The sequence below is a fragment of the Phoenix dactylifera genome, chromosome 12, assembly GCF_051530095.1.
Source record: "Phoenix dactylifera cultivar Ajwa chromosome 12, Ajwa_hap1_PhDact_Kaust_v1.1, whole genome shotgun sequence".
NCBI lineage: Eukaryota > Viridiplantae > Streptophyta > Magnoliopsida > Arecales > Arecaceae > Phoenix > Phoenix dactylifera.
The window spans coordinates 25,049,211-25,075,262 of record NC_143201.1 but is presented as its reverse complement, the minus strand read 5'-3'; the positions used below and the strand labels follow the sequence as shown (position 1 = coordinate 25,075,262).

Below are 26,052 nucleotides of genomic sequence, written 5' to 3'. Positions count from 1 at the left end.
ATCAACAAGCAAAACTCCAAGCCCTGGACCTGTAAAGCATCCGCTTCAACATTTCAGTGGTGAGAACCACCCAGGGAGATAAACAGCCTAAGAAGAGCTCTGCTGCCAATGGAGAAAACAAAAACGGAATGCTGCAATTCTATTTCTAACTAGATTCCTGTGAGGTTCTTTAAATCAATGAATGTATGCCGCTTCAGGCATATTATACAGTGCTTTTACAATACCAAACTGGGAACTCAATTCTTAGATGTTCTACTTTCTCCTAATCCATGTCGTTGAATGGCCACAACAGCCTCATTGCAACGTGCGCAGCGATATGAGCTGACTGCTGCACAGCGAGTGCGAAGGCAATAGTAACAATACCTGCGATAAACGAAATCAAATCAGCTCATCAAGTTTAATGGGACACATATGGAATGTCACTAGCATGTATGTGAGCTTTCCAAGCAAACCTATATACAGGCCTCTAGATTTACAAATTATTCATTTGTATTATTATTATTAGGCCTGACCACAATATGTTTACGATATTAATTCTCATAAAATCTGAAAACAACAGAGTTCTGCCTTGCGACATCCAACCGAGGTAACCTGTGTTTTACCTCAGTGAATGGTCATAGGTCTCAAACCTTATAACAAAATCACCCGTAAATAATTCAATGTCGAAACTGATTATCACTGTGGAAATAAATAAAACTATAATGGAGGAAGTATATACCTATGCTGACAAGGAAGAGCGACAAACGGAATAGTTGGATTGGCATAGCATATGGGGCACTCTGATTCATTGCTGGAGGAACCAGATGAGTTATCTTTGGAGAATGGGAGAAGGAATTTCTTGATTGATGATGAATTTAAAAGAGGAAGAAGCAAAAGCAACATTTCCTGCATATTCATGCAAAAAAACAATTGAGTTCCGAAATCCATAGATGTCACAAAGCACATATACATATCTTATCTAAAATACTGCAATGAAGAACATCTCAAATCATGTAAGGAAGGGGGGGAAGGGGGGGGGGAGTGGGTGTGGTGGGGTGTAAGGACTGGAAATTGACAGGTATTCATGTAGCCAGCTATGGCTAAACCTTTTATGTTATATGTTAATTATGTAAGGATATAACTCCTATACTGGCAGTCAAAAAACACCTTAGGACATAGCCATTAGTGTGATGCAATAACTTTAGGTCTTGAAGTCACTAATGAGTTCAATTCGAAAGCTGCTCCCACAAGTAGATCACTAACCCAATGTATCAATGTCATTCAAACAAAACAACTCACACACTTCCTCTCCACCAGCTTAATGTCAAGTTTGGTACTCAACAAGGTGTCCTCTGCTCCTTGTGATTTTATTTTGTCTATTTGGTGTCATCTACTTACTATGGCATATTTTCGATAAAATGATGAAGTAGCTCCTCAAATAGATGGACTCAAAGCATGGCAGAGCTCGAGGTTTTAGTGTCAGGGATGATGGAACTGACATACCTGGTTATGTCCTGTAAGCTGTACAGAAGAAAAACAATCATAGGGCAGGGCTAAATAAAGAAAAACAAAGGACTCCCGAAAATTTTTGATCCAGCAAGACAAACTTCTCATTCAGCTCCAAACTTCTCATTCAGCTCTAGACCATAAGATTGTTAATTTCATAATTCTCATCCATAATCATCAATCCTACTTTGATGATATTAAACTTTAAATCATATCCAGCAGATAGAAGGATGGGTGTGTAAGTGTTCTAGAAGGGAGTTAAGAAGATGATTCAAGAATCTGCTATAGGAGGGTAGTAGGTGCAACAGTGATTCTTTTCAAACTTGAACCCTTGGTGGTGTTGGAAAAATGTACTCAATGCCTACAACCCGGGGCTGAAGCTTTGGTACTGTGGTTGCTTCTACTGGCTTCATAGAACCTGTTGGATGTGGAGTTGGGATTGGGAAAGTTAAAGAGCTTATTTGAGAACTAGATCATGTAGTTGTCTGTAGTAGGTTATTGGATTGGGTATCTAGAAGTGAAAGATGAGTTTGAAGTGTCTCTATAAGTAATCTCCTTTTCTCTCCTTTTGTATCGTGCCATCTTATGGCCAGTTTGGCATGGACATGGATGCAACAGTCGGGCCCTAGAATGTCAGAGAAATTAAATCCTCGAGAACAAGAAATCTGGATAAGAAAAATGATCTGTACAAGATATATTACCAACAAAATCTTCAAATAAGTATTTATCAGAAAGTTGAGTTCCTAAATCAAAAAAGATATTATTTCCTTCTCTTTCTTCTTCATGTCTATTGTCTTTATGTTTTCTTAGAATTCTTCAGAACTTCAAATCTTCTTTTGTTCCTCCCGCCAATTAAAAGGAAAAAAAATATTTGCTTTGATATTTAACAAATATGACAAACCAACTTGTCTGACACAAGGGAAATATGATGGCCCTTCTTTTTTTCCCCTCTTTTAATGGAATATGGATGGAAATGAGTCTAGCGAACACAGCTTACAGCTTGTGAATAGGGGTTCCTCCTACTCCATGTCCCAATTTTATATAACGAAGCTGTGGCCTTGTGGGCCTACTTTATCCATCTGAGAACCTTTGAAACTATTTTGTTGGTAATGCAAAAAAAACAAAAGATGTTCATAAATGTGATCTTAGGTCACAAAATACATCTCGCTAGTGATTTTCCCTTCCTCTTTCAATTCTTAAAAACAGTAAAAAAAAATGGCAGCCTAGTGCACGAGGCTCGCCATTGCAAGGTCTGAAGAGGGTCAAATATACACAGCCTTACCCCATAAGTGCATAGGCCGTTTAAAGTTACAAACCAATGACCTCCATTTAACAATGGAGCAACCATGCCATTGCACCAAGGTTCACCCTCTACCGGGCTCACAACTAGCACAAATCTTATCCGATTTTAAACTTGTTCATTGGAAGATAGGCAGGTCTATGTTCTTGGATCAAGATAAATTTATGGCCGTATGGACCTCCTTGAATTACTTTAATTATTTGAAAGAAAAAAAAAATCAAGCAGATCTCTGCAGATAAACTATATGTAAAGATTAGGGATGATGATATTAGCAAAATACCTATCCTGGCAGAAGACTTGGATACTAACACACTGACTTTAGGCATGAGTGGAAATATGCAAATGTAAAAGTTAGGATGGGGACAGTTTGATTGTTTATATCAGCTGCCTTTTAGCATCGGATTGGTCTTTAAAGCGAGGGGATGATCCTTGAGTGGTTTCAAAGAATTTCAGTAGATTGTCCAGCAACTACACAGTCATCTGTATGCTCCAGCAAATTTGCTTGGATTTATTCTATAAACATATATAATATATCTCATAAATGACCCATTGATGGCGATTCTTGATGGACAATGTTTCATGTTTGATATTATTACCTCTTATTAATGGTGTGTGGGTCCCTATAAGGTTTAGTTGGCTTCTTTTCCCATTTCACAATACCTTGTTTGTTTCTTTGCTTGTTATTTTCTTGATAATCAGGTCAAGCTTTTCCTTTTCTGCTGTACTTTTTCACCATCTTTGACACATCTATTCATTATTCTGAAAAAAGTAGGCAGAACCTTGGACAACATGAAGTTTTTGAAGAAGAATTATACAGCAAGCAAACAATTAAGGTAGGAAAACAATATGGGTTATGGAACTGAGACTTACCCATCAATCAAAGTATTTGTGAAAATGTAAAATGCCACCAAAGCACAAAAATAAATGGGATGCACCAAAAACAAACATGTTTTGTATACATGACTCAGTCACTAAATTGAGGGAAGCCACGAAATAGTAATAAATTATGAAGGATAAGATTAATCTATTTAACATTATTTTCTTGAATCTTCTCGATATAGTTCTCTCTTTAGGAAGCAAAAGTATAGGTCAAATGGATCTTTAGAGTTAAAACACCCTGCACATGTGGTGAAATTAAAAAAAGCTAGAATGGGCATTTAAACCAAATAATTAAATAACTAAAAAATGTCTCCATAAAATAACCAGAACAATATGACAAAACATGGCATAAGCAACAAAAGAAACATCTGGTCAAATTGACCCAAGCAATACCATAATACAAACAAAAACAATTAAAAAAATAGATTTATTGGTGACAAAGCAAGAGCCGAAGGCAGTCCACATTGAATTCACAATCTATTTTATCAAGTTCAAATGGAAACTTCAAAGATAAGTAGTTCAGCATATAATGCCATGTAAAGGAGAAAATAAGGGATGCTTAAGATTTAAAAATGCAACTGCTGGATTTACAACTCTTATGGGTCCAGCTCTCAAAGTTATGGTGTAATACAATGAAATTGCGACTCCCCTGAGTGGATCTGGCAATCCTACCTGACTCCTAAAGAATTTTGACATGTTTTATTTGCCTAAAGGCAGATCTAAGGGATGCAAAATGCCAAAGCATTATTACAATCTATCCAACAAGGAATTTTGTAGGATTTTATAGTGAAGGGCAAATTTAGGCATGACACTAGGGTGCCAAATAAAGATTTGGATAACTTCAATACTAATGTATGCATATGGGGGAGGGAATGTTAGAGAAAGCAAAATATAGTTCAAGTGTGTTTAATATTGTTCTATGTTGCTGCACACTGCCAATTAGCTTCATCCATGTTAATTATTGTAGTGAGAAGGTATGTGCCAACGGGTATGACAATAGGATTGAACAATGTTCTTTGGTCAGAAGGTCATTTAATAGGTTATAAATGCCTAGTGCCTAGTGCATGTGTCAAACAAACAATAGTGGCATAATTGAGCACATAAAAGCATGAATTTAGGTCCCTAAAGGATAAAAGGTAATAACTGCCAAAATAACATGCTGAATTAATTTAGGTAGCATTTTTCATCCCTTCCTGTTTTCAATTTCTCAAAAACTAAAGCCAGTTTCTTTGTTCCCTCTGAAAACTAGAAAACCAAAACTTGTTTGGTAGTCATTCGGGTTGCATTTGATGTCGGTGGCAGTGGTGGTGGAGATCGTTGGCAGCAGTTGCGCGGCGATGTGGCAGGTGGCAGCAGAGGTGGTGATAGCAGCTATGGCCATGGGCGGTCCTAGTTTGCAAAAACTTTGAAACCAGATCTTTTAATTTCCATTATTTCTAGAAACTCAGAAAAAGTTTTGGGAAAACTAAAAGTAGGATGTGGGTTACCAAACACCATTTCTGCCACAATTCTGTACTTTGAAAGAAATAAAAACTGGAATTTGGAAGTGTTACCAAAATGGGCCTTAGTTTCAACTTCGTTTTCAAATATCTACAAGACTAGTAAAATAAAGGAATGTAGTGAATGCAAAAGCAATGTCAGAAAGAAAGAATATATACAGAACATGTCTGTAGAATCAGTTAAAGTTATGAGACCGCAGTTCTAGAGATAAATTATTGTTCACCAAACAAACCAAACTAGCTACAAGGGAGAACATTTACCGAAAATTCATTCCACACCAACTGCCGATTCATGTACTCAAAACTAACAGCTCGATTCATGTTGGGGCTTCCATAAACAAGCCTTGCTTTAAGTGCCCTTTCAATAATACTCCTATACCTGAGTTAATAAAACATTTTAAAAAATTAAAAAAGAGAAAGAAAGAAACTTGAACCAGAAACGAATATTACAAGGTTGCATACAAAGATTGCATCCCAAGCCACTAAAAAGTTTACTAAACAAGTTGGATATGAAGTTATGCAGAATTTAAAATCATAAATTCATAGCGTCAGATATTTGCAATCTTATGGACTTGTTTTCAAGTCCATCACTGCAATAATGTCAGATAAAATTGCTTGGCCCTCATTTTTTAAGATGTGCAAGACTGCAAGCAAATAACGATTTTATGATGAAATTTTCCCTTTTAGAGTCAGGGCCCCTTGCTTGAGTAGGCCCTTTCTGCTATTTAATCACAAATATTTATAGAAAAATAATACTGAAAAGGGTAACATTGTTGGGAGAAAAAGGTACCTTCCAGTATACAGGAATATCAACAGATTACTGAAAGATGCAGCTTTGTATAAGCCCTCGACACGTTGTATTAGGAGCCAAAGCCTGCGTCCTAATGGTCTCTGAAGCATCAGCGAAGACAAATCAGACCAAACTTCTGGAGACACTGATGCCCATAACAAGTTTGAGAATATGGATCAATTTTGTCTAGACATAATTACCTGTTCAAAATCACCCCATCTGCGGAAAGCAGAGAATGATTGCAAGCGGGACCATACATACCGGCCACCCACAATTGTTAGGCAATACCATATCTTCTGCGAGACAGAGAGCCCAGGGCCTTCCAGTCCTGTTCTAACTGAAGCAGAGGTGAAATAGTTACAAAATATTAGTTGGGCTCGTACAAAATGAAAATGCATGAAATTCAATTACAGTACTAATGTTCTAGACTAAACAAAACAAAGTTACACAAAACAGCACCCCCCCCCCCCCCAACTCCCTCTCCTCCAACCTGCCCCCAATCCTAAAGAAAGGGGAGAGGGTGGAAGAAGAGGGGGAATCAACATGGTTCTCTTTTCCTAGCTGAAACTAAAACATATGCATGCAAAGCCACGTAAACATGTTCCCAGTCTCATATTACAACTTATAATGTTCTGAAATCACAGATCCATATCCCTCACAAAATATTGACTTTTTTACAAGAAGTTCATCGAGAAACATGCCATCAGGACAGTAACACACTCCCATATCCAGCAAAACAGGTTGATACTTGTGTGCACTATAATGCAACCCTCCTAACAAGAAGGAAAAAAATATAATGTTGTCATTCACTTGTGCCTTACCAAAACTCAGATTAACATAAGGTATATTCCCAAGCATATATCTCTCTAAAGTATATTAAGGACAACTCAAGGATGGCACTGCTAGCTCAGAAAGGAATATATCTTTGTGAAAAGAATTGCCCCATATACTCAGATCCCTTTAATAAAAAACTTTGAACCATTTCAAAGTATGTGCCTCAGCCCAAGTTCATATTTTTAACGATTCATAAGAATCCAAGAACACTTTTTTTTTTTTGCTAGACATGAACAATTCATTGGCAGTTAACTTCAGATATGCATTTCTTCTGAAAGAAGTGTTTCTTCTTTCAGAATGAATGCATCTCTAAAGAGAATTGCCAACCAATTTTCTTGATGTAGGCATAATCATAGTATTATGTGCAAAAAAATGTGGCATCGGACAGTATCTAGCGAGCTATGTAAGTAGAAACTTCATACCGTCTTTTCCTCTGGTAGGCACTGCACGCTCATCTCTATATCTCAGATTCATAAGAGCATTCCCTGGTGTTGGTTTATCTACCCAAATAGAAAACCTCCAAATGAGGAACTCTAGAAAAGCATCAAGTTCTGGCTCGTATTGAAATAGGAACCCTGGCTAATTCCAAAGCAAAAGAATGAAACGAGAATAATTACTGATCCAAAATCCAGCATCACCTTATCCAAGACTTGCATAATAAACTAAAATACCTTCATCAAAGAGAAGACTTTAACTAACTGCTCCTTCAACATAGCAGTCATTTCCACATCCAACCTCGCAGCATCAAACTGGTTGACTCTGGATATCGAAATCGGAATCGGCGTCTGCTGAGTAATAAATAAGCATAAAGATGGAATTTGTAACTTGGCAAAGAAAAGTGGCACTAAATCTAACGCATATTCCCACATAAGTCTAAAGCAAACTGAAATTTTGAATTTTGTTTCGAAAACAATACATTCCCATAACATCAAAAGATAAGGGCAAATCAACTAGGATGAAGAGCCTGACCTATCGAACAACAAAAAATTGCCTGCCCTAAACTTCCAATATTAAATAGAAACGCGGAGAAAGAGAGAAAGAAGCCCTTACGCTCAGTTCACTCACCAAAAAAAACCCTAAAAAAAGAGGATTTTGGCGGAGAGATGAAACAACCTGAGAAGATTCGCGCAAGGACCTCCATCGAGGAAGTAACCCGCGATGCGCGTCGATCCAAGAATCCTCTGGTGGCGGATCCGCGCCCCAAGAAGAGGAGGAGGACGCTAGGGTTTCCTTGCCCATGGACGTGGGCTCTCGCTCCCTCGCCTCGAAAGAAAGAAAGAAAGAAAGGGAGAAAGAGACGAGGGCACTCGGAAAGAGGAAGTTTAAAGGAGCAGGTAAAAAAACGGGCGGTTATTTGGATCGGTTGGGAAGGATATTTTGGTCATGATGGTGAAGATAAAGCTGGAGTAGGTTAAAAAAAAAAAAATCTCGAGGGAAATGACTCGGGAAGTTGAGTGCAATTCTTAATATTAAGGTGAACCAAAGTTTTGAGTTTGCCTACCACTCCGAGGTGACCCGGCCTGTTGGCGGCACCAGCTATGAGTAATTATGATCTAATCCGATTTCTTATTCAAAATTTAATATTGAATTCTGACCTAATTCAATAAAAAATTGGATTGGATCAAATCGAATTCCTGGCCAAAAATTTTTGACCCGAAAGATCATTAGAATTGGATCGGATCGGTTCCATATATAACTGACTCCTAACTTAAAAAAGTCGGATCTGGATTAGGTTCCAGTCGAATCTAGATTATGTATAATATTAAAAGATGGATGACAAAACATGAAACTAATACTAATAAGATTTTTTTTTTTTTTTTGAGTAACAAGTATACTCCTCATTCTTGCCGCTTACTTTAATACATGAAAGCCACTTATTTTGATAAAAGCCGAAACATATGGACAACTTGGATAGTTTCTCTAATGATTCGATTAATACAACCCCATTTTTTTTTCTACTTCCTAATTATTGGTAACCATAACCTTATGCATTTTTATCCAACATTTACTTCGACATAATATTTTCATTAAGGCCAATGTTCTAATCCATATGGTACTGCACTCCTTAGTATGATCCTATTTTTAAGATGGAGGAAATACTAAAAACAAACTATACATGAAATAGTTAGATGCTACAAATGGCTGGCAAAACTATTGAAAGAAAATAAAAGAAAATCTTTGAAAAAAAGGTCCAATTTTCAACCTCAAAGAGCTTAAACCAAGCGCATTTGGCTGTTATGGGATCAAAGCCCACATCGGTGCAACAGAAGATCCGGCAAATTTAGAAAACATGCTAGGCTGAGAAACTTGACAGAATAACATAACTCATCTTAATTACTTTCATATAGGCTTGATGCTTTCTTACTCTCTTCATCGACTTTTTTTTTTCTATTGATTGTACTTACGTGCGTGTTGTATGAGGTGCTGGTGTACCAAAAAAAAAAATATAGGCTTGATGCGAACTGAGTGATTATCGTCGATTTTACCATTCTTTACTTGGAGATTCTAGATTCAAATCCTGGATGGTGCATTTCCAAATACACAGATTTGGATAACTTTTCCCTTTCTTGCTCTCAAACACAATTATTGGGTCAGCATGATTGTTGCAACTAGCAGGAAGAATAGTGAACAATATTTATGTAGTTCGGTCTATTGACCTATGTCTACAGGCAGAGACAATGCAAAGCTTCACTATAGAAAAAAAAATAGAGATTACATAGTACAAAATTACCTCACAAACTCTAGCCTTCAATACACTCGATCTCTAAAATACTCAATTGATCATTTTAGGTTACAAAAAATTATATATATAATAGAGTAAATCGATTTGGACTTGAACTGGTATTCCTATAATAATCAAAATAGGTCAATATATAACCGGTGTTCTAAGTTGATGTGAATTTGAACTAGTATGCTAAGTCAACCTTCTATAACTGATGTGGATTCAATCTTTTAGAACTTGTAAACTTAAGTCATACTCAACAATGATAATAATAGCCATACCTTAGACACTAATTAGTGATAGTTTATGGGAAAAAAAGAGAGGAAGTTGCTACTTAATATTTCAGCCAAGATATTTGCTGTAATACACTGCAAGTTGATCAAATGAATGGTAGCAGAAGCAGTCAATCCCCATCTTGCTAGCCTTATCAATAATCATTTGCCATCCGTCACTGCGGCAAATAGCTTATCATCTCGTTCGCTCGCCTGCAGGAACACCGATCCAATTTATATCAGCCAGAAAGGAAACAAATCTATCAGCCCCCAGCTACACAGCCCGCAGAGTTCAACCAATTCCTTTAGATCTTCTCTCTCTAGATAAGGCTATAGAGAGAAGCGAATTAGCAGCCCGAGGATTAAGTTTGGAACCTATGTTTGTTATTCTTTGGGCTAAGCGACTAGGCCTCGCCAGTCCAATCTCGTAGTATCCCGGGCCGGGCTTCACCGAGTATATTAATCGACCCCCGGTTCCAACTCCGGCCCAGCCCAGATAAAGCTTGGTTCGTGGGTCGGGTTAAGCCCGTGTTTTGTTTCGGAGCATCGATCGAAGCCGGCGGTCAGGATGTAATAGGGCTCATCAGCTCCGCCGCAGGGTTGGAAGAGCTCCGGACTTTTTAATTTTGGTAGATACTCTGGTCTCCGAGCCCGAACTGCCATGGCGATGGCGGTTAGGGTTTGTCTAGGGTTTCTGATCGTCCTCCTCTACTCGAATTTCTCCACCGCGCTGTACGAGGATCAAGTAGGACTCGCAGATTGGTAAGTTGATACGCCCCCTATCCGTCCTTCTTCTCGGATCGGCTTTTCTTTTCTTTCTCACAGATTTCCGGTTGTTCTTCTGGATCTGTCTACTTTTATGAACTTCGAATTTCTTTGAAACTTGGAGCATGGATTCATCTGGGTTCTTGTCAAGTTTCCCTTTTTTTTTCTGTGGTTCTCAGAGGTTTTCTTTTTATCCGACCTAATGGATCACCGGAAGCAAACTCCTGCTTAGAAATTTTATTTGTTTATGGTTCATTAACTTCTTGGGGGTGTATTTGTTCCTGGCTTGGGTTCTTGTATTCTGGATCAGTAATTATAGTAAAATTTTAGTCTTTACATGTATTGACTTATAGTAAACTTTTTTAACCTTTCTTTGTCAAAATTGGTTGGCTTCTTGATGAGAACGCATGCATCTGATTATGGGGTATCTGGTAAGTACACGTCGATACATAACTTCAAGATGAAGGGTGCATGATTTTATTCTAAAAAGAGGGTTATGGTTGATTTCACCCTTCGGTTGTTCACCTTCTCGTATGCTGTTTCTGCAATTATCACAAAAAAAAACCACATGTAATATGGGATGATATTGTTTTATGTTCTCCTATTTTCTTACTGTTAAAATTTTGCCGCATGAATGACTTGGTTTGATCTGTTACCACTTTTGGAATGCACTGAGCTCTTCAATCTTCTTCTACAGGCATCAGAAGTACATTGGAAAAGTGAAGCAGGCTGTATTTCCGACTCAAAAGTCAGGAAGAAGGCGTGTAGTAGTCTCTACCGAAGAAAATGTCATTGCCTCTCTTGATCTTCGTAGGGGGGATATATGTAAGTTAAACTCTTAATATTATTGTTTGCTTAGGGTTTTCAAGCAACTGAGAACTGACAACTTTTTAGAGTGACGTGATCAATGTTTTTTAATGCTTTATGCAGTTGGGTTTCTTTTATTCTTTCTTCTTTAGGTTTCTTTTAAATGTTACTTTGTTTGCCTTAATGCAGTTTGGCGACATGTGCTTGGAAAAGATGACCATGTGGATCAAATTGATATTGCTCTTGGAAAATGTAATTCTCTTATTGCTTTCCTAGTATTATATTTTTTCTTATGTTATCACTTATTTAATGCTTTGAAAGATGCTTATTCTGCTTTTTTAACAACATATCATTTTTCATCTCACGTTGGCTGATTTATATGTCTCTATGTGTGTATGTATATATGCTGCATAGAAATCAAAAAGGTCTCTATCTGTTTGATGGAATTGCCTTCTTAATCAAGAGGTGTCCTGCAGTTACTTCTATATATATGTCACTGTTATGCATGCTAGATTCTACGGAGGGTGTTATCCTCATGGTTTTTCGCTCATAGAAGCTTTAATCAAGAAGTGTCCTACGGTAACTTCTATATATGCTGCTCTAAATTGTTATTATTTACTGTTGCTTTCAAAATCAATTGAAAGCATTCTGATGCCAAACTTTGGAAATTATTTTCAGCAAAATAGTTAGAATGCAATGCCTTTAATCTGATGCTAATGAGGTGACAGTTATAGTGCATTTCTTATCTTCAACTTTGAAATGTCCCACTTTTTGATTTCCTTTATCTGCAAGGTGAAATTGTGTTTTGAGTTTATGTCTGAATTTGATTTTATTCTTATTTAATGAAATTTTTATTTCGGATCTAAAACCAATATTCAAATACTTTAACCTTAAATTTCTATGCAGCTGTCTCTTAAAGGATATAGTTAAATGTAAGCAAGTGCTAGAATATGGAGAGTCAGCAGCTGCATCACCTGGAAACTCTCTCTCTCTCTTTTATCCTTGGGTACAACATGATGTAAAACTCCTTTTTACTTTAAAAATTGGAGTTTTTCTTAATCTAGCGCACAGATACTTCAATGAAGCCACTATTTATTAATTTTTTATACAATATGTAAACAAGTTTTTTAAGAGAACATGCCGTGGATAGTTCATATGCAATCTTATTCCATTGTTGGAAGTTCTGCAGCATTGGATATTTTTTGGAGGATGGGTTGTTGGACACTAGGGACACCTTGATATGGAACCTTGGGCTTTTTTTTTTAATGTCTAATATGTATATATGTGTTTATATTTTAATATTTCAACTATATGACAACACCATGCTTACCTTATTTAAATCATGAAAGCTGCTACTCTGATTTAGTCTATCAAGGTTATATAATTTAAAAAGATCAAAAATAAAAGGGCCCTTGATGGAATGTTCTGTGTATAACACACCGAGGTAAAAAGTTGGTGCAAACATGTGGATTAGTGTTTTGTTTCCTCTCCAGCAAACTCAGGGCATATTTGGCATCGAGTTTTCCTATTTTCCATTTTTAATAACAAAATGTGGACACTGAGACAAAAGATCTGTTTGGTACTATGACTTATGTTTTCTATTTTTAAAATCAGTTCTCCTACTTTCTAGAAAAACTAAAAGCAAGAAAATAATGCTTTCATTTTTTTAAATGTGGAAAACCTCCCGCCTCCTTGACTCCTCAATTCATGTTCTCCCTTAATCCTCCTCTTTGTTACTGCCGCTGCAGTGGGACTGCCACCATCATCACCACCCACCCCAAATCTTCAATCACTTTCTCCACATAATTTGGGTCCACACCACCAGCACTTCCAATCTCTGCTATCTCCCCTCTTCCTCTCCTCATCCTTCTCCTCCTCCTCCTCCTCCTCCTCTTCGGTGTCAGTTTAGTTCTAGTGGAGGAGAGGATCGATAGATTTCTTTTGATATTTTGAAAATTGTTGATCACAGCACAACATGTTTATGTTTTTTAAAAAATAGAAAGAAATAGAAACAACGTTTCTATTTTTGTTTTTAAAATAAATAGGAAAAATGAAAGTGATGGAAAATAAAATATTAATTTGTGGAAAATATGACATTTTTTATTTTTGTTGTATGGAACTTAGTCATTAGCTTGCTGTTCCATTCCAAGTTCCAACCTCTGATATCCTCTATTTATTCTGTTCAACACGACCTCACTTTAAATTAGTAGAAATTACACTACAAGTGCAATGGTGTATTTTGATGAGTGCAGTCTTGTCTTTATACTTGGACATTTTTTTTTTCTTTAGTTTCATCTTTCCACAATTAACCCACAGATAAATATGTACATGAGCTGTTAAGTGAGTCCTTAATAAATATCTTTTTCAGATTTTATAACACTCTCTTCGGAAGGTAGTATATTAAGGGCATGGAATCTTCCTGACGGGCAGATGATGTGGGAGTCTGCTTTTTATGCTTCAACACCCTCAAAGTCGTTGTTATATGTTCCGGTAAGAACTAAAGATTTTTTTATCCAATTATTATCTGTCATTCTCTATTTATATAAACCTTTTTTTATGTTCACCTAAAGTAATATAGATAGTTTCATTTTTTAAGAATTTGATATACCTAGATAAACTTGCAGGCAAACATTAATTTGGGAAAAGAAAACCGGATTCTTGTTTTTAGTGGAGGGTGGCTTCATGCAGTATCAAGCATAGATGGTGAAATTGTTTGGAAAAAAGAATTTGCCATTGATAGGTATTTGCAAACTTGCTGCAAGTCTTGCTTTTCTGAGTTTTTTCAGGGCTTCTTTTGATATATCATATTTACAATGTACACTTCTTTTGTACTATAATTGCAGCTTAGAGATAAAGCAGGTTTTTCAGCCTCCGGAGAGTGATATCATATATGCTGTGGGATTTGTTGGTTCCTCACAGTTTTCTGTATACGAGTTTAGTTCTAAAAGTGGGGAGGTGCTAAAGCACAACACAGCATCTTTTCCCGGTGGTTTCTGTGGTGAAGCATCACTTGTTTCCAGTGACATGCTAGTGGCATTAGATGCCACCAGGTCGGCTTTAATTGCAATAAGCTTCCAAAGTGGAATTATAAATTTCCATCAGACATATATTTCAGATCTTGTTCAAGATTTTTCTGGGATGGCTGCATTATTACCTGTAAAATTTACTGGTATCTTTGCCATGAAAACTGTCTCAAGTATATATTTAGTAAGAGTTAAGGGTGTGAGTGAGCTGGAGGTCCTTGAGAAATTTAACCATCCAGCTTCTGTTAGTGATGCTCTCACTCTCTCCGAAGAACAACAAGCTTTTGGAATTGTGCAGCATGCAGAAACAAAAATTGATTTCAGGGTGAAGCTGGACAAAGACTTAAGAAATGGTGTTCTTAAAGAAACTATAGAGATGGATCCCCAAAGAGGACATGTTCAGAAGGTTTTCATAAGTAATTATGTTCGCACAGACAAATCTCATGGGTTTCGGGCCTTAATTGTAATGGAAGATCACTCACTATCATTGGTACAACAAGGTGTGGTTGTTTGGAGTAGAGAGGATGGGCTAGCTTCGATTATTGATTCAACAACATCTGAACTACCTGTTGAGAAGGAAGGTGTTTCAGTTGCAGAGGTGGAACACAACCTCTTTGAATGGCTCAAGGTCCTCTTCCTCTTCTTCTATACTTCTTCTGCAAGTTAAAAAACTCTTGACGTTCTTCTTTAAAAGGGAAAAATGTTCCCAAGAGTTTTGTCATCTTAAAATACAGGCTTTCTGGGGAATGCTGGATCATTCACTTTTTTGTAACTGATGTCCTTAATAAGATCTAGTTCATGATCTTCTGAACTGCTAATTCAAACTAAATAAAAGTCTTCATCAAAAGTGCTTTGTGCAACATTCTTTCCTAGCTTTTGGGAGACTTTTGTCCACATTTACTTTTATACTACTCTATTAAAATGATATATGAAGTCTAAGTCCAACTATTATTTTGGCATTCCTGCAATCTCATGAAAGTCCTTACCCATACCGCATTGTAGCATGTCTATGGTATGTGTCCATGGCATGAGTTTTGCCTATAGATTATTTGCACATTACATCTGTATGTGCCTTTTTTAATGATTTTGTACCATTGTGTTTCAGCATATGCATCAATGCATGTTGAAACAATAGACACTGATAGAGACAGATGCATAGTGGTACGAACTCATACTTTCCCACTTAAAATTTGTGTCCAACCATCTTAAAGAGCCCTGCTCTATTCAAGATTAACATTAATGTTGTTGTTGTTCTTGTTGTTATTTGAAAATGATTTGAGAGCTTAATCTACAAGCTGTATATTGTAAATAAAGAAAATATGGTTATTATTGAAAGTGGAGGCTAAAAATCAAGATAGCATGTATAAGAGCTTCATATAGAACTGGCAATTTGTGTTCAAAACCTACAAAGTGTTAAAAATGTGAATGTAGTACATGCCTCCTATAGATTTTATTATGAATTTTAAGCTTATTTGTATGGTTATTTTGTAAGCATAATCATGTTCCTTCTTTACATTTATTGCGATTCTTTCTTCGCAAATATTATAATTGGAATAGTCTTATTACTCCGAATAATTCTATTTTTCTTTCTTTGTAGTTAGCATAACAAAATATGTCAACCATGCAATGCTCACATATAATAATGATCAATGTAAATATTTAAGATGATTGGTGATAGTAAATCTCTAAATAAATACTAATTTTCTTTTAATGTGCCTGTACAATAATGTGAAGTGGTTAAAATTGATCTATATATTAAAAAATGAATAGATTCCCATATCATGATGTACTGATTGTGACTATTTTTGAAACCTATGTATCTTTCTCTTCCAGTGGGTGCCAAGTGTTGGTATGTTATGGCAGCCAGCCCCTCAGTATCACAAGCATGATATATGATAGTTGGTATGTTATGGCAGCCAGCCCCTCAGTATCACAAACATGATATGTGATAGTTTAATCCTTGCTCCGCCATGTCCCTCTTGTAATTAATCAGCTCAAAACTTGGTTTAATTAGAGCAATGCATGTATGGTAAACTAACTTGAAGCTTCAAAAGCATTTTTTTGTTTGGATATTTTATTGTGCCTAGTATTGAACTTCATCTCACATATGCTTGCCTATTAGCTTGTTGATTAGTGATACTCATTGCCAACAAGACAGACTATGCATGTTTTGCCAAAGCATGCTTTACCAAGCAAAATTGATATTGGTGACTAAATGTAAGAAGTCATCATGAGAATTAGACACTTTTTTGCAAGGTTTCATTTGAATATGGCCAAATAGTTTTTACCTCTAATTTTAGTGAAAGCGATACTATGAAGATAATAACTTTTGTGTGCATGCTTTATCTGCATACATAGATATACATACTTACAGACACACACAGATGGATATGTACATAAATACAGACACATATAGATATATAAATATATAGGCCTCGAAAGTTGGGTTAATTTCCAATTAACCATATACCATGTATTATTGAAAGGTTCAGAACGTAATTTGCTTCATATTGTTTTAGAAAGAGATGATCTAATTATCTTCTTTTTTATTTCATTGCAATAAACCAGTACTTTTTTAAACACTTAACTTTACAATTCTGGCCCTGTTTTGCAAATTTATCTATATATATTTATGATTGGATGCTTGTCCTTGAGGAAATATGGTCTTCATTCCGTGTTATAAAGAATCTTTCATTCTCTATGTTTTTTTAAATTATGCAACACAGTTGAAATTTGGGAACATACCAATTGTAGGCATATAAGAAAGGGGAAAAAGCTTTGATCATCATCAACATTGTTAAAAATTACTAATGCAGTTTGCATCATTACTTCCACCCTGCTTGTTTGATTTGCTAACTATGAGTCACTATTTTGTTTACTTGTGAATAGGGGCATGCGCTGAAACTTAAAGGGACTCTCTTGCTTGCAAGCCCTGATGAAATAGCTGCCATTCAAGCAATGAGACTAAAAAATTCTGAGAGAAATAAGATGACTCGAGATCACAATGGATTTAGAAAATTAATTATAGTTCTAACTAGAGCTGGAAAGCTTTTGGCACTACATACTGGAGATGGGCGCATTATCTGGTCTCTCTTTTTCCCTTCCCTTCATAGATCAGAAGCCTGTGAACACCCTTCTGCCTTAAATATTTATCAGTGGCAGGTTCCTCATCATCATGCAATGCATGAGAACCCATCTGTTCTTGTAGTTGGCAGATGCGGACCTAGTCATGATGCACTGGGTTTTTTCTCTGTTGTTGATTCTTACACTGGGAAGGAGCGGAACTCTCTAAAGCTTGCTCATTCTATAATTCAAGTCATTCCATTGCCCTTGACAGATTCAACCGAGCAGCGACTTCATCTTATCATAGATGCAAATCTCCAAGCTCATTTATACCCAAGAACTCGTGATTCTGTTAACATTTTTCTTCGTGAAATGTCAAATATATACCGGCATTCAATTGAAGTAGGAAAAGACATGATTAGAGGATATTCATTACAAAGCGGATGCAACCTCGATGTAGCTGATGAGTACTGCTTTAACACTAAAGAGTTGTGGTCTATTGTTTTCCCTTCTGAGTCTGAGAAAATTGCCACAACAGCAACAAGAAAGATAAATGAGGTATGTCTTCCTTGCTACATTCTCCTGCTTTTGTTAATCAGTAGCAAGTAAACAATATGCTAGGTCGTGGGATTAAAAGTTAAGCTATAATGTTTTCTAGGTAGTTCATACCCAAGCGAAAGTTATTGCAGATCAAGACGTAATGTATAAGTATGTATCAAGAAATATACTTTTTGTTGCCACTGTTGCTCCTAAAGCTGCTGGAGAGATTGGATCTGTGACACCAGAAGAAGCTTGGTTAGTTGCATATCTCATTGATGCCGTCACTGGCCGCATACTACATCGAGTGACTCACCATGGTGCACAGGGTCCTATCCATGCTGTAAGTGGTGCCAGTTGTCATAAATATTTCAGCTATCTTTAACTTTAGCACAACTGCTGATGTAAAGAAACTTCTAAACAAATACATCATAACAATTTCATTTAAAAAAGGAGCATGAAGACTGATCTATTCTTTTGTTTCATTCTTTCTGAAGGTTGTGAGTGAGAACTGGGTTGTCTATCACTACTTCAATCTCAGGGCACACAGATACGAGATGTCTGTCATTGAGATTTATGATCGATCTCGAGCAGTAAATTTTTCTTCATATGCATTTCTATTCTCTTTATTTGTCAGAACTTGACATTTATACATCCTTGTGTCTGAGATTAAGTCTGATGGAAATGAAATCTCACAGGATAACAAAGATGTTTGGAAGCTTGTATTGGGCAAACATAACTTGACATCGCCCGTTTCTTCATATTCTCGGCCAGATGTGATGGTAAAATCCCAGTCATACTTTTTTACCCATTCTGTGAAGGCTATGGCAGTTACAGCAACAGCCAAGGGCATAACATCCAAGCAGCTTCTCATTGGTACTATAGGCGATCAGGTTAGTTAGGAAGTATATAACCATGACTGCAGTGTTCTTCACTTGTTTTAAGAATAATCCGAATGATAAAAATTGGTCCAAAACTCAAATTTAGCTTGTGCCTTAAATTACCTACGTCTGACAATATTTCTGTGCTTTTGTTGTCTCCTGAAGCCTGTTTTTTTCATTTACCAATGCTTAACTTGTGGCATGCACGAAAATTCATACTTTATATCAGTTTCGGGCTTTTAATGCAATCGTGATGTCTCAACTAAGTAATACATGCATCAGTACTATGTCTGTGAACAAGCAAGTTCACAAGATTTGCTCCTAACTTTGAAGTTTACATATATGTGAATGGTTAAAATTTTTGAAGTGTGCTTATGCATTCAAACCGGTATTTTTGAAACTGGTCAATCACTCAAACTGGGATAACATTGTAGCATTTGCTAGTTGAAACTATCCAAGCAATTATAAAGAAAAAAATTTAGTAACACATTTTCTCTTTTATAAAAAACATGTACATGACAAATAAAAGGGGCTTGAATTCTTGATTCAACTTGGTTAGTGTCATATGATATTCTATGTTGTCATCGGAATTTGCCGATTTTATTGGGTTACATGTCTTATTTAAGTATAAAGTGTCTAAAGGAGTCTTAATTTGTAACATATAATACTGAGAATGATTTAATTGGGGCTTCAAGCCTTCAACTCTTTATCTAGTTTGGTAAATTTGTCATATGATGTTGTCATCCAAGTCCACCAATTGGATTAGGTTACATATCCAGTTTGAGTAGAAAATAGGAAGCTTCTAAAGCGAGTCTGGTAAGATAAGATTATGAATAGTTTGATTCCACAAATGTTGATCTTAGGGTGCATATTGAAGCCTACCAAACTTGAAATGAAATATTGGAATTTTCCCCCTATAGTGCCACAGGTGTTGATTCCTAATCCTTTTTGGCGGACTTCAACATAACTATCCCTTTTCACACAATTTATAAGTATCACTTATCATCATTTTCAAGAGAGCCACTATGCCTATCTACTCTACACTTGACCTAATCTACGAGTTGCATAGCTATTCCTATCATTGATACAGAATTTCATACTCTTAGACTTCTTTGAATGCTTGATCACCTTATCCATTAGATATCCCATGGTGTAGGTGGGAATTGCTAAGAAGAGAAGGTCTGGGAGAGGTGAGGGAAGAATTGGTGAAGGTCATTGATCCCTTCATCTGAAGTTCTCTAGACATTAGAATCCACCTAAAAAAGTGATTTATAGTACCCAAAATCTTGGAATTGCAAGATCAGTGAGTTCTTAAAAACCCTTCAACTTCCTTATCCTTGACCTTGTCTCTGCACACCAACAACTTGCATAGAGGATATCAAGTAAGTTAGTCGGCCATAGAAACAAGCCCTTGACCTACTCTTGTAAGACTTAACTGAAAATTTCATCTCAGCCTATAAATTCTACACCTTATGATTTTATCCCTTGCCTTACAAATCTACTAGAGACCCTATGTCAAATGCATTCCATCTAGACCTTGGACCTAGGTTTTCATAGGGCCATGCTGGGTTTAGATTGGGCCTAAGCTCAGAGTATGGGGCCAACTAGCTGGCCTGAGCCTGGTCAGGTTGGACATGATGTTGGGCCAATATCTTTTAACATGAACTCAACCCAACCATCACTCCCCAGGTTTGAGACTAGCCCAGGCCCGCCTAGTGGACCTAGGGCTAGGCTGTAATCCTCCTTAGGCATCCAATTCTTAGTGCCGTGCCTATAAGGGGGGAGGAAGGGGAGGGGTTTCGAGATAAGAAAGAGGGGACATAGGGGAGGTAGAGGTGCTGAATGTGGTAATGAGGTTTTATAAATTCTTTCTACTGCTATTTACATCTGCATTTAGTAAAAATTTGTGAAGCCTTTTCATAAATGCACAATTTTGTAGCTTGATATATATGAAGCTTTTATTCATCAAAATCTTTGGTTCTGCTACAGTTTTTTTTAATAAAGATTCCTTTATTACAACATTGATAGATTTTTTAACATTATATTCAAATGCTACTTGATATTTTACATTCAGTTAAACATTTCTTAATTCAGGTCTTGGCACTGGATAAGCGTTTTCTTGATCCTCGTCGAAATGTCACTCTCACACAATCAGAAAAGGAAGAGGGAATTATACCACTGACAGATTCTTTGCCAATCATCCCTCAGGTCATTTCTTACATTTTTTCTTGCTATATACATTCTGGTTCATATTGATTATCATGATTGGTTTGGTTAGTATAATAAGAATTGCATTCTCATTTGTTATAAACATCTTATATGGTAAATTTACCTGTAGTTTAGCATGGAAAATATATTTTTATCAACTATTTCTATCAATTTTGATATCAAAACATGGAAAAACATAACTTTTAAATTTATATTCAAGAAAAGTTTGAATTGTTTTATGAATTTCAACGTCTTGTTTCTACTGAAGGAAGTTGTGTTCGCCTTTATTTAACACAATAAATTTGTACTTCAAGTTGCGTGGTTAGTGGTCTTTTAGAACTTTAGTGATGGATTTTGCGAAGTCATTCGCTCACAAATTTAACTGCAAAACTTAGGTGATCTCTCTGCTGAGCTGGCATTTTATGTCAAGTCATCCTTTAGCGCAACATATGGCCAACAATTTCCTGAGAGATGATGTCTTTTTTAAGAATTCATTGAAGTGGCTATTTCATTTTATTTCGGGGGTCCTTGGATGTCGGAAGATCTTCCGGCGATGGTTCATACTTCTAAAATTACATAGCAAGTGTGCCATTTCAAAGAGATGGGGCGGCCACAAATACAGCTAATCTCGGTATTTTGGTGATGATTAATCATTTCTCCATGGTGTTTTATCTCATCCCTAAAAAACAGGGATAAGCTGTGCTCACTGGCTGCTCAATCTTCTCAAGTTAGTTCAAGTTTCCACATAAGAGTTAAAGGAAATGCAGCTGGAAAGATCTTATGAGGCTGATAAGATCTTCCAGCATCCGAACACCCCCCCTTCTTGTTTAATGAATGATGGATTATTGTGGGAGAGCAAAGACGTGATTAACAATTTTCCATTTTAGTTACCCATGAAAAGGATTACTGGATTACTGGAGAAACGACATATGAGGGGTACATAATGAGTGAGGATATAACCATATTGGTGACAAATTTTACGAGCATCATGGTTCCTGAAGTTGATGAATGAAGTCTATGGATAGTTATAGAGGGAAAATGCCAATCAATCGGAACTATGATAGCTAAAATTGATACATCTTTGAGGGGAAATATATGCAAACACTAATGTGTTTGGACTGTGTTGTATAACGGAACTTCAGAAAATCATGGCAGAAACAGGTTGCTTTTCTTAAACAGCTAGTGAGAATTAGATAATGAGGAAAGTGCCTTTGTTTTTCTTTTTCTTTTTTTCAGGTGTATAATCACTCAAATTTCTAAGAAGAAAGGTGTGGACAAGACTGCACCAACTTTAGGATTTTATGCATGAGTTGCTCGATGAAGTTATTGGAGAGGGGATCAGACGAACTTTATTCAAAATTCGACCAACCATTTCAGATTTATGATGTAAACTTCAATCATTAAGGTGATTTTCGTTTTTAGCCAGTTGATGGAACTTTTTCACAAGGTTCGAACTGGCACAAATTTGTTAACTTTTGTGATAATGAAAGAATTATCCACCATTGGTGCAGTAAAGATGTTGTCTGATAAAGAAAGAATTATCCACAAAAGGAACTTTATAGACATGAGAACAGTTCGGTACAATGGTACTAAGAAAAGATAAAATTATAGGAAACCAGGGGTGAAACAAATAGAAAGTGAAGTGTTAAGAGTTAAATTATCGAGTAGCAGTCAGTGATTTACAAATTGCAATCAAGATCAAAGGAGGCAGCTGTAGGAAGACAGTCTAAATTCCTAAGGTAGTACCATGGAAAATTTGGATGGAGGTGGTTAGAGAGGATAATTCTACATAAAGAAGACTCGGAAGTTGGCCTGAAGTAGACTGGATAATGTATGAGAACATTGTTTGCGGGTGTTCATAAGCTGAAAGGTGGGGAATAGGCATTTTCACTTGTTTGCAGTTACTAAGATCTTTCTTGGCATGTTAGTGATGACTAATTCAATATTCATCTGTTTTCTCATAAGAAACAGGAAAGATGTGCGAGGAGAAAGACTTTGATAGGTTTAAATGGTTTTGTTCAAGATTCAAGCAAATTGAATCTACAGCATTACGTGCAAAACATGTATTTGGTCTTTTAGGTATCATCACAAACCCCTCTTTCCCATAGCTATATCCGCCAAAAATAAGACACCAATAGTAGTGTTCATGTTAGGTTTAAAGCTGGTCACTCACAAGCCACCTAAACAAGCTCTCTTTTGAGCCGAGCCTAAGCCTAAATTTTACAAGCCAACTACTGCTCAAGCCTGACTCTTTAGTAAGCCAAGCATTGAAGTTTGGACTATATCTGGCTTGTTTTCTGAGTAGACAAACTTGAACAGAACACTTAATGAGCCGAGCCTGAGCTCTTTATATATAGCTCAGTTCTTCTGCAGTCCTACTTCTGGATGGGATTTGCCATCAGTCCGTCACTAACACAATTTGAAGCATGAGAATGACACATCTCCAGGATATGCATTGGCTACCCAGATTCATTGGTTTGATGAGGAATGACTTGTCAAGCAGGAAATGTGAGTGCTCTTTTCTAGGGATCTTGTGTGTCTTGTAGGGATTCTAGAACCTAATTTCTCTCTGTAGTACACAGCCTTCGGGCTCTTTTTCAGGAAAAGGGAAGATGGAACCTACTTGAACAAAAAAATACATTTCAGAGAGCTTTGGTTGAATAGAAGTTTGTTCCCTACTAGGATATCACTGTGCGTACTTTGTATTGAAGAATATGCTCCTTACAGATCATGGTAACACAGGAAGCAAGCTTTGACATAGTATTGTATGGTACATTATGGGACATTGGGTCACAGGAGCAAGTTGTTGAGTCCACTGATAGATTCACTTTTAGGGATCATTCATCACCATCACCTGGACATTGGGCACAATTGAAATTATAGTTGAAAATAAAAATTAAGCAATCATTAGCATGCCCCGGATTGGAGGGCCAGAGTAAAAAAGCTATATTGATAACGCAAACAGCCTTGTTCTTTGACATCAAGGGAAAGCAGGGTAGGAAGAAAATTAGCATATTTTAGGTCTTTCCTAATATACTTCATCATTAGATGATTTCCTTTTAGTCCTTTTTCTGCTTGGTGATCTGTTGAATATTTTAGGCCTATCCTTTTAGTCCTTGTTCGTTTTGTTCTTGGAGTGGTATGTTACTGGTGATGCTGTAGTATTGTGTATTTACGAGCTGTAGGTTTAACAGAAGTTTAATGCTGATGAAACAATTGTTATTTACAGGCCTACGTGACACACGCTCTTCAAGTGGAAGGTCTGCGAGGCATAGTGACAATCCCCGCCCGATTGGAATCCACCACACTTGTTTTCTCGTATGGAGTTGATATCTTTTTCACCAGGATTGCCCCATCAAGAACCTATGATTCGCTTACAGAAGATTTTAGCTACGCACTTCTTCTCATCACGATTGTCGCGCTAGTTGCTGCTATTTTCGCAACATGGATCTTATCTGAGAAAAAGGAGCTGAGAGAGAAATGGAGGTGAAAGCATCCTCCTATTTGCATTGTAGTATTTGTGTACGTTTGGTCATCATAGGCCCTGTTTTTGGTTAATTTTGTTATACTTCCTCAACACAATTGTATTACCGACGACATTCGTACGTAGTATTTGGCAACAGGCGCTTTTTACATTTCTGTGCGAGTCTCGGTATGGATTTGTTTCTATTTTTTAGATGGCAGGGTCACCAAAAACCCACAGAAGCCTCAGATTTTGCTGACAGCAACTTCTTTGTACCCTGGTAAAACAATGCTCGACAGGCCCTCTGCAACCCAGTATCTGTATTGTGACGTTAAATCTGGAACTTGGCTTGCAAGTGACTCTAGACTTAAGGTGAAGCTCAAGCCTCTCTGGTGACGACATTTATGATGATCCCCTTTCTCACCCCACAATCTCCTTTCAAAACCGAAGGGATTCCGGCCATGACCGCCAGCTACGACTCACGGGCGAGGGGGGTGCTCTTTCAATCCGTGTTTCCCCAGAGCTGCCCTCGGAAGCCTTTTCAGAGTCAGGCGGGAGGCTTCCACCGGATGCTGCCATCAAATTTTTAAAGCTCTGGGTTCTCTATGGATGTTACCTGTTGGAAGTTGGCATCTTTTCCTCATCTGGTGGCGGGCCTACATGCCCCACCACCTCAAATCAAAGCACGCGGCATTGGAAGTGATTGGCTCTTCTTATGACCAAGGTGCCATGGATGGGGTGGGGGGCACCTCATTTGCCATTATGTTTTTTTTTTTTTTTTGGTATAACGGTTGTTCACACTACTTTAGAATCAAGAAACATAGAAGCATATGAACCAGCTGAAGTAGAGGGGGGAATTCATGGTGGTGGGATTCTGAACGCGGTGCGACATGCTCTGCAGACGATCGGGCAGCCACGCCGATTATAGCAGCAGATGTGAGACGTCGTCGGCCACAACTAAAAGAAAAAGCACTTCAAACTGAGCTGCATGTCGAAAATTATGGACTGGGGGTCGAGTCTCTTGGTGCTTTGCTGCTTTTGGGTGTCAGATTCTTTTGGACTTCTGGGTTCCAAATTCTAATCAGTGCTTCTGGTGTCTAAATTCTAATCAATGCATGCCATTTATAGGAACACCATGGAGGCCTACCACTACCTCCCTCACCTTTGAATTCCCTCGCAAGCCATGTGGTGTGATGCTGCCTCCACCTCCATGGAGGTATGTGCCCTGTTCAAGTCCATGTGCGGTCCTACCTCGAGCCCACCCAACTAACATGGATCGAGCACCATTAAAGCTTTCGCTAACCCGGATATCCCCAAATAGCATCATTGTTATGCTGCGGTGCAGACATTTTTAGGATTTATTCAGGAATAAAATAATGGATGATAGCGGTGGAATAACACTGTTTTTTCTGCTGTAATCACCTTCGGTGAGTAAAAGAATTCTTTTCCAACTGGCATCCCGATGTTCTGATCTTGATATATAATGCATGATAAGTCGATAACTGCAGTTATTTCCGTTTTATA

At 37.2% G+C, this 26,052-nt stretch overlaps 2 protein-coding genes across 5 annotated transcripts; one reads left to right on the top strand and one right to left on the bottom strand.

Moving 5' to 3' along the window:
• Positions 1–113: 113 nt before the first annotated feature.
• Positions 114–8,092, bottom strand: TED3 (Pex2/Pex12 N-terminal domain-containing protein / zinc finger (C3HC4-type RING finger) family protein). 4 transcript variants are annotated; one of them, XM_008804343.5, is made up of 8 exons: positions 7,901–8,090; positions 7,459–7,572; positions 7,210–7,366; positions 6,154–6,290; positions 5,954–6,054; positions 5,425–5,542; positions 719–885; positions 114–363 (listed from the first exon to the last, which is right to left on the bottom strand). In XM_008804343.5, the coding sequence occupies exons 1-8, from the start codon at positions 8,024–8,026 to the stop codon at positions 237–239; spliced, it is 1,047 nt and encodes a 348-aa protein (XP_008802565.3). In that variant the 5' UTR covers positions 8,027–8,090; the 3' UTR covers positions 114–236. The 4 variants fall into 4 exon arrangements, with proteins under 4 accessions (XP_008802565.3, XP_026664999.2, XP_088565415.1 ...); XM_026809198.3 differs by having other exon boundaries at positions 7,459–7,546; positions 7,901–8,041; XM_088709289.2 differs by lacking the exon at positions 719–885 and having other exon boundaries at positions 7,901–8,092.
• A 2,282-nt stretch (positions 8,093–10,374) lies between these two features.
• LOC103716539 (uncharacterized) lies at positions 10,375–24,700 on the top strand. The gene is made up of 12 exons (XM_008804604.6): positions 10,375–10,543; positions 11,244–11,371; positions 11,543–11,605; positions 13,722–13,843; positions 13,978–14,093; positions 14,197–15,004; positions 17,266–17,997; positions 18,098–18,319; positions 18,474–18,569; positions 18,675–18,869; positions 20,952–21,065; positions 24,295–24,700. The coding sequence occupies exons 1-12, from the start codon at positions 10,443–10,445 to the stop codon at positions 24,553–24,555; spliced, it is 2,958 nt and encodes a 985-aa protein (XP_008802826.4). The 5' UTR covers positions 10,375–10,442; the 3' UTR covers positions 24,556–24,700.
• Positions 24,701–26,052: the final 1,352 nt, after the last annotated feature.